Genomic DNA, 9727 nt, shown 5'->3' with positions numbered 1-9727 from the left:
TCAGATAAAGCAGTTATATGCTGAATCATGTATAATAAGACTTGTGTGTTTGAATTCTTTTACTTAGCATACTATTTTGAGGTCCCTTAATGTTGTAGAAATATATCAATGGTTGGTTACTTTTTATTGTTTAATAATATTCCACTTTATAAGTATATCCTATTTTGTTTATTTATTTAACAATGGGGGGGGGGGCATTCAGATTTTTTTCCAGTCTAGTACTGTAACATTCATGCACAAGTCCTTTTATGGGCACATGTTTTCATTTCCCTTATGGTAACACCTACGAGTAGAATTGGTGGGACATATGGTAAATTTACTTTTAACTTTTTAAGAAATTGCTGATCTCTTTCAGTGTGGCTACGCCATTTTACCTTCCCTCCAGTAAAGTAGGAAAGTAGGTTTTTCTTCCTCAGTAACACTTGATATTATCAGTTTTTAAGATTATATCCATTCTAATAGATGTGTTGTGGTATCTTATTGTGGTTCCAAATTTTTCATTTCCTTAAAGACTAATGATATTGGGTGTATTTTCATGTGATTAGTCCTCTTATATCTTCTGTGGTGAAGTCAGATTTGCAAATGTTTTCTCCGAGACAGTGGAAAATCTTTATTTTCTTATGCTGTCTTCAAGAATAGAAGGTTTTAATTTTTATGATCCAGTTGATCAAATTTTTCTTTTATAGATTATGCTTTTGGTGTCATATATAGGATATCTTTGCTAGCCCAAGATTTTTTCCTTTATTTTCTTTCAGAAGTTTTATAATTTTATAGAGGAAAGATTAGTCTTTCAACACGCAGTACTGGGCAATTGGATAGCCATATGGGCTGTTCTTTCCTCCATATAATTCCATAGTGGCACCTTTGTCTAAAATTAATTTTTCACAAATGGAAAGATTTATTTTTTGGGTTTCTATTCTGCTACATTGATATGTATGGCCATTTTTAGACCAATACTACACCGTCTTGATTATTACACCTTTATAGCAGGGTTTTTAACTTGAGTTTTATAATTTCTTCTACCTTGCTCTTTGTCAAAATTATTTTGCCTACTTTACATTCTTAGCATTAGTATAAAAACTTACGATTAGTTTGTCAATTTCCACAAAATACTGGGATTTTGATGCAAATTACATTTTATCTTTAAATGAAGTTGGGAAATTTTTCATCTTAACAATAGTCAAACAATTTATAAACATAGAATGTGGCACCATTTGAGCGGCCTTAGCATATCATTAGCATATTACGCTTTGATTGGTTGAATGGACAACCGGACACTTAGCATATTAGGCTTTTATTATATAGGATTTTAGAATTACCCATACAATGTTGAATAGAAGTGATTGGAAGGTATATTCTTTCCTTGTTCCCAAACTTAGGGGGAAAGTATCCACTTTTGCATTATTAAATATGATGTCAGGTGTAGGTTTTCCATATACAGTCACATGCCACTTATTGATGGGGATACGTTCTGAAAAATGCGTTATTAGGCAATTTTGTAATTGTGCAACATCATAGAGTATACCTACACAAACCTATATAGTATAGCCAACTACTGAATTCATATGTGGTATACTTTTATATGACTGGTAGTGCAGTAGGTTTGTGTTACCACCAGCATCACCACAAACACATAAGAAATGCATTGCACTACAATGTAACTAGGCAATAGAAAATTTTCAGCTGTTATAATCTTATGTGACCACCATAGTATATGTGGTTCGTTGTTGACTGAAGTATGACACATGTCCGTATGTCCTTTGAAAATTCTTGTTTATTACTACTTAGTTTGTTAGGTGGTGTTGTTGTTTTTAGTGATGCTTGGTTTGCTATTACACCAAACAGTTATTCAAAAGTTAGAGTTATGGTATAATCACTATTATATTACCCGATGTTAGTAATTAAAGTTTTTATAGACTTTATTTTATAGTAATTATAGGCTTACAGAAAGATTGAACAGAAAGTACAGAGTTCCTATCTATCCCTTTTCACCCTGCATAGTTTTCTCCTACTATTCACATTATACTTTAGTGTGGTATATTTGTTACAGTAGATGAACTGATATTAATACTACATCATCATTATTATTATTACTATTATATTATTAACATAAAGTTCATACAGTGGTATAACTCTTGCCTTAAGTAATCTTTTGTGTTTTTTTATTAGGAGAAGAAAGAAAAATTTTGTATACTCTTTATATTATGCATATATTTACTCATCCTTCTTTTCTGTAGACCTTAGTTGTCATCTAGTATCATTCAGACTGAAGAATTTGTTAGCATTTTTTATTATTCAAGTCAGCTGGCAATAGATTCTCTTATTCTTGTTATCTGAGTGTGTCTTATTTTACTTTTATTATTGAGGGATGAACTTTCTGGAAATAGAATTCTTGGTTTCTGTACTTTAAGTATGTTGTTTCAATTTCTCTGGCTCCTTTAGTTTCTGAAGAGAATTTGGCTGTCAGTCTTCATTTTCCCCTTTATGGAATTTCCCTGGTCTCTTTCAAGATTAATTTTTTATCTTTGGCTTTCAGGAGTTTAACTATGTTGTTTCTAGCATAAATTTTCCTAGTATTTATCCTGTTTAGATATTACTGAATTTCTTGGGTCTTAACCTATTATTTTGCATTAAATTTGGGAATTTATTAGCCATTATATTTATGAATATTTTAAGTTTCCCTTTATCACTTGTTCTGCTAGGATTCCATTTATACTTATGTTGGATTAGTTCATATTTCTTATAGGTCTCTAGTGTTATGATCATTTTTCTCCAGTCTTTTCTTCTCTCTCACCTTTGGATTGGGCAATTCCTATTAATTCAACTTCAAATTTACGGATTCTTTTCCTGCTATCTCCAATTTGTTGTTGTGTTCATTTGGTGAATGTTTTGTTTCAGTTATTGTATTTTTCAGATCTAGAGTCTCCTCTTTTTCTTTTTTAGCTTCCATTTTTCTCTTGAGATTTATTTTTTGTATGTTCATTCACTGATAACGTTTTCCTTAAATATTACTAGACATTCAAAGAAATGGAAAATGTTACTTAAACTCAGTCGCTTCAACGTGCAGGGTGAGGCAAAAGTAGGTTTACAGTTGTTCGTATGGAAAATAATACAATAATTAATAATACAAGAATAAACTCTGTGTTTTGTGTACTCACAACTATAAACCTACATTTGCCTCACCCTGCATGTTGAAGCGACTCTGAGCTTTGTTATATGCTTTGAGGACCTTGGTTTTTTTGATCTGGTAGTCAGTTAACTTGCTTGAATTGAAACTGCAAATGTTGTCTCTGCACAGTGTACAGATTTTAGCTTCCCATTGCCCATATTTTTTATGAATTTAGCCTGAAAAGCTATAGGTCTCCCCTTGTGCCTGCAGAATTTGGTTATTAGCTCAAGGATTTAGCCTCTCTCTTTCTATTTTTTCTTTGCCTCTAAGGATTCCCTCCTTATTGATGGTAACTGTGCTGGCTTTAAGCTCTATACTTGGACAGTGAAGCCTGTCCAGGTTCATCTTTCTCCCACACAAGGTGCAGATGGCTGATGAGTTGACTCAGTTCCATTATTAACCAAGTGAGATTAATAATAGCAGCATCTACCTTCTAACACTGTAGTGAGAATTTATTGAGTTAATGAATAATTAAGTGTTTTTTACAGTAGCTGGCACTAGGCAAATATCATTTGTTGTGATTGTCATCATCTTGTTAAGAAAACCTCCATCTCCACCCCAGACCACACCATTAAGAATGTTATAAAAAGGGTCATAGAGTAGAAGACTGCTTTTCTCAGTGATCTGGAATAAGTCTAATCTAGGAACTATATTCTTCCTCTTACCTCCACTCTCTTCTAAATAATTCTCTTTCCCTCATTATGTCTGTCAGAATAAACATTCTCAGACAATCAAGACACAAATTGTGCCTAACCTGAGTTTCTCCATACCTCACTATTCTGGGGGATCATATGTAGTCACATTAACAGTAGTAACTCAATTATATTTGTTCATGCCCTACCTGTATAATGCAAGGCTTCCACCTCCCCTGTACAGTATACCCCCATTTATTTTTTATATGCATGGTATTTTGCCAGTGCACACAGGCCCCACATGTTCCTTGACTCTTGTCTTCTCATGCAGTCAGCATGAGGGCCGACCCTCACCACTACCTCTGTAATGTATGTCCTGTATAGCTCCTTCCTTATTAGAGACACTGTCTTTTGGTGCTCTCACATGCAAATTTGGAGCTTTCAATATATCATGGCATTCACTTTAGTCATCATTGCTGTGATTGTACATCATAACTCACATGATGAAAACAATTTGTCTCCTTTCCATAGGCCCAGGGTTAGTCTTTTCTCTACTCTCCTTCTACTCGCCCTCAAGTCAGCTGCTCTTAGGTTTCCACTCCTTGTGCAAGTCAGGTCATGACACAGCTGGTATATGTTACCAGCTCTGCCATACATCCTGCCACAGACATCCTGGTACCTCTGAATTCAGAGTAATTTCAGCAGCACTTAAATCCATATTTATTCTTAAAAATAGTAATTATGATTTATTATAATCCCTAACATGCTATTACGGGTTTTACATATAAGCAAATTGTTGATCTTGACAGTTTAAAGCATTAAACACTCTTTTTTCAGACCTCTCTAACTTCACTTTCATTTCTTTCTACTTTTCATTATTTCTGGGTCCCAGGCCCAAGGTGCAGGTAAGTTTACTGCTCTGTATACTGTACCTGAGTCTCACTCTCTTTGGCTTTCCTGATTCATAAGGGTGGTAAACTGGACCCATTTCTATTGGTACTACAGGCTCACCATCTTTGGCATACATTTGAGTTGGTCACTTAGAAAATATCACTACTTAAGTACTGGATTCTGCCTGTTGAGAGAAATTATTTCTCTTTACTTCTCTTTATTTCAGGACCCTGAGCCTCTTACCTAGTATTTTCCTTAATGGAGCCTCAGATTTTCAATCAACATGTCTTGGATTCCTTTGAGAAGACATTTTTATTTCTACCAATAATTTCAATAACTTTATGGTAAATTCTCCATTAGTTCATTTTTAGGTATTTTTCTTCTATCTCACACTATCTTTGAAAGACCTTTTATTTTATATCTTTAATATACCTGCAAAATTTTTTTATTTAATTCATACTTCCTGATCATTTAACATGGAATAGTATTATCTCTGAAATTCCACTTTTATGTTTTGTCTCATATGCCTTCCAGTTGCCAGTCCACTACTACCTGTGGGGAGTAGGGAACATGGCCAGAAATACTGAGACTACCAATTTAGGTGATTTCTTTCCTATTATCTTCATTTCCCAAGATATCAGCTTCAGGATATTTTCTTTAGCTTGTGTTGTTACAAGGTTTAGTTTTCTTACTTGATTGGTGAAGCCTAGCATTCACAGCTTTTCAGTTTCTCAGTTTAGAAGCAAGGAATTTTTAAAAAGTCACTATCGATGCCTTTTATCATGAAAAAGACAAGTAGAAGGAATTAATCTCTCTCACCCAGGGATGTCAGCATGTGTATACCAGTGGGAACCAGACAGCATGTCTAGGTAAAATCACTTATCAGAGTGCAGCTACTTTTTCACTATGGTAATTTTAGCTGAACTGGGTCATGTTATAAATGTCAGCAAGGCAAGAGAGGGAATAAAATGTCATCAGAATAATGCACATATGCTTACATTTCAATGGAGCTTAAAATTTTTTATAGGGATCAGGATTAGCAGGTGTGTTTTTTCATTGTAGTGATAAATGTGAATATAGTTACTGTCATTATAACTTTCTTAGGTGTTCATTTTGGCCTTTTCCCTGCTTTTCTGAAATTAGAAAAAAAATTTCAGTTTGCCATTGGAGGTTGGTGCAAATAAGAGCTTTTCAGCCAAATAGCAGCCATTGTAGTGGTTTGATTTTAAAATACACTTCACTTCTAGTTCACCTTTAAAGCTTGAGGTTAGGAGAAATGAAAAAACAGTGTAGTGTGAACCACAAAACCACAATTTTGATACTAACATCATTCATATTTTTGGCCAAGTTATAAAATTAAAAAAATTTTTTTCATTATTTTTTATTTTCCACGACATGAAGTTTTAATTTTAATTCATTTAGCAAAGTAATGAAAGAAAAATCATTTATTATGTTCACATATGGTAATTTTTATATCAAAAAAAGAAATCCTATCTAATAAAGAGGGAATATGCTAATTGACCCTCACACCATCACAAAGATGGCGGTGCCCACAGCCAATAAGGAGGGAATATGCTACTTGACTGCCACACCCTCAAAGATGGCAGTGCTCACAGCCACAAGGTGGCTGGCAGGGGAGGGTAGTTGTGGGTGATCAGGCCATCAGGGGAGGGCAGTTAGGGGTGACCAGGCTGGCAGGTGTGGGCAGTTAGGGATGACCCGGCCAGCAGGTGAGGGCAGTTGGGGGTGACCAGGCCTGCTGCAGGGGAGGGCAGTTGGAGGCGACCAGACCGGCAGGGGAGGGCAGTTGAGGGCGATCAGGCCAGCAGGGAAGGGCAGTTGGGGGCAATCGGGCTGGCAGGGGAGCAGTTAGGCATTGATCAGGCTGGCAGGCAGAAGCAGTTAGGGGCAATCAGGTAGGCAGGGGAGCAGTTGGGAGCCAGCAGTCCTGGATTGTGAGAGGGATGTCCAAATGCCGGTTTAAAACTGGCAGTTGGACATCCCCATGCGGTCCCAGATTGAGAGGTTGCAGACTGGGCTGAGGAACACTCACCCACGAACACCCAGTGCATAAATTTTGTGCACCAAGCCTCTAGTAAAGATATAAAATGTGTAATAAAATAGATTTATCAAAGAAACTTTGATAGGTCATTGTTTTTTTTTTCTTCAAAGTTTCAATTAAAACTGAAGAGATAATATAGTCCTGCTATGATTTTAAATAAATGTTTTCATGGTTGCATGAGTTGTGGTTTGTCATGAATTACAGGGTTTTAAATGACAATTTAGTCAGAATTCTGATCCTTTTCCTTTCAAGCTTATTAAAATAGGACCTTTTAGGATCACTGTGACTCTCTATTGGTTTCATGTTAAACTTCCTGATTAAGGAAGTTTTAACTACATCTTAATTCAGTTCAATATTTCTATATTGAAAAAGAAAAAATTTTTATTAAATAAGCATTGAGACATAGTTTTATATTTGGAAAATTAACTTAACTATGATAATTATATTTTTATTTTGACTCCCCAGCTTGTGATAGGATTAAGATAAATTATTTTATCTTCTTATAAAGTAGTGTAAAATAAATACCTGCCTATGGACATTATAATTTGAAGTAGAGGAATTTCACTTTAGAAGAAATTAATTTGTCTTCACATTTGGGCATAGTAATGCCAGTATATAGAGAACATTTACAACTTATCTACTTTAAAAGTAATTAATTTTGAACCCAACCAGGGATGGCAACCGAAGTACATGCCCTTGACCAGAATCGAATCCAGACCTTTCAGTCCACTGAGCCAAACTGTCTAGATAATCTTTCTTTTTTTAATTTTATTGAATGTATTGGGGTGATATTGTTGATAAATGAATAGGTTTCTATAATTTAAAGTAATTATTTTTAGTATTTCCCATTTTGCTATTTTTTCAAATGTTCACTTATAGAATGAAAGATTCAGGCAGTGAACTTATATTTAAGTTTGATCATTTGTTTTGAGTCAAGTGCAGATAAAAATGACTAAGTCTGGTATAGGTATTTTGGGTTCAATCTCTAGGTAACAGGTATTTGTATATAATAAAACTTACCACTTGAACTGGCACTGGGGCATTGTCATTTATTGTTGATAATCCTGGCAGGAGCAGCATTGAATCAATGTAAAGATTTGTCTTCTTCTAACAGTGTGGTCACAGAAGCAGGACGAAGTATAAAAGCTGACAGTGCCACACACAGCATTCAGTCTATTCAACTGTACTTCAGAGAAAAGAAATGGCAATGACTAAGAGTACTGTCCAATTCAGTATGCATTTATTGAGCAGGTCTATAGCCCAGCATTGTGTTAGCTGCTAATGATGAAAAGGATAAGACAATATGATTTGCCCTAAAGAAGTTTATCATCTAATTGGGGAGACAAATGATTCATATGTGAAACAACTGGAGAGGAAAAATGACAATATATAATCAAGTATGGGTTTGTTTTGCAACAAAATATAAGCACAGTTATTTATCTGGCAAGTGAAAAGACATATGTGTATGATGTAAAATTCTGTGTGGTGACATAAAGTAACATTCTGTGTGGGTTATTCGAGATTTGGAGTTAACTCATTTCCCGCACTCCAAGTGTTAAAAGATGTTTATTTAAAATATCCTTTAGCCTATCCTAAACACAATTAAATACATGATCACTTCAGTATCTGAGACACTAAATTAATTCAAGAATACCTTTATGGCTCAGTCCATTGAATGTACATTTTATTAAATTTTATCCAATATTCTTTCCTTCCCTCTAATATCTTAGAGTCATTAACTCTATTTTGCAGACAGTCTCCTATGTATTCTAAATACAGTTTGTTTTTCCCATGTCCAAGTATTCTGAACTGCATTTATTAGAAAGTGAGTTTCAAAGAGCATAGTTGTCTACTTAGCTTTGTGAGAAGAGGCCATGTAATACAGCAGCTTCAGTACATCTGTTTTTTTGTTATTTGTTTCTCCATTGCTTGCTAAGTGGTAATGGTCCAGGAGATTCTTTTCTCCTTTTTTTTTTATTATACTAAGAACAATTAGCATGATTTCTATTCTCAAAACAAAATATTGTCAACTATAGGGACAGTGTTGTACAGCATATCTCAAGAATTTAATTATCTTGCATAACTAAAACTTTATACTTACCATTTCCCCTCTTCCTAACTCCTGGCAGCCACCATTCTACTCTCTGCTTCTACGTGTTTGACTATTTCAGAGATCTCATATAAGTAGAATCATGTAGTATCTGTTCTTCTGTGACTGACTCATGTCACTTAACATAATGTCCTCAAAGCTCATCCATGTTATTGAATATGGCAGGATTTCCTTCTCTGTTTTTAAAGGCTGAATAATATTCCATTATATATGTATACCACATTTTCTTTACCCATTCATCTGTTGATGGACACTTGAGGTTGCTTCTACTTCGTGGCTATTGTGAATGATGATGCAGTGAACATTAATGCAAATATCACTTCAAGATCCTAATTTCAAATCTTTCAGATAAAAGCCCAGAAGTGTGATTGCTCAATCTTATGGTATTTCTATTTTTAAATTAATTTTAGAGAGAAAGAGATAAGGGAGAGAGAGAACAAGAGAGAGACATTGATTTGTTGTTCCATTTATTTATGCATTCATTGGTTGATTCTTTTTAAAATATATGTTCATTTTGATTTTAGAGTGAGAGGAAAAGAGAGGGAGAGAAAGAGAGAGAAACATCCATGAGAGAGAAGCGTAAATCGGCTGCCTCCTGCACGCCCCGTGCTGGGGATCAAGCACGAAACCTGGGCATGTACCATGATTGGGAATTGAATCGGCAACCTCTTGGTGCATGAGACGATGCTCAACCACTGAACCACACCACCCAGAGCTATTTTTAATATTTCAAGGAGCCTCCATACTGATTTCCAAAGCAGTTACACCATTTTACATTCCCACCAACTGTGTACAAGAATTCTAATTTTTCCACATGCTCGTCAACACTTTTGTTTTTTTGTGTGACAAAAAAAATAGCCATC

General features: G+C 34.9%; 1 protein-coding gene across 2 annotated transcripts in view; it reads left to right on the top strand.

Moving 5' to 3' along the window:
* Positions 1-9727, top strand: part of COMMD10 (COMM domain containing 10) — a 139018-nt gene that overhangs the window by 86190 nt on the left and 43101 nt on the right. The window contains exon 5 of one of the 2 annotated variants that reach the window (XM_023745937.1): positions 4919-4960. The exons of the other annotated variant lie outside the window; for it this stretch is intronic. Coding sequence (XP_023601705.1) covers positions 4919-4939 — 21 coding nt within the window. The 3' untranslated portion in view covers positions 4940-4960. Of the gene's footprint in view, positions 1-4918; positions 4961-9727 lie in introns of those variants that run through there. 2 annotated transcript variants of the gene reach the window in all.

The sequence above is a fragment of the Myotis lucifugus genome, unplaced genomic scaffold (assembly GCF_000147115.1).
Source record: "Myotis lucifugus unplaced genomic scaffold, Myoluc2.0 scaffold_0, whole genome shotgun sequence".
Taxonomy (NCBI): domain Eukaryota; kingdom Metazoa; phylum Chordata; class Mammalia; order Chiroptera; family Vespertilionidae; genus Myotis; species Myotis lucifugus.
Note: the sequence above shows the minus strand (reverse complement) of the source record. Positions and strands in the feature narration are given on the sequence as shown.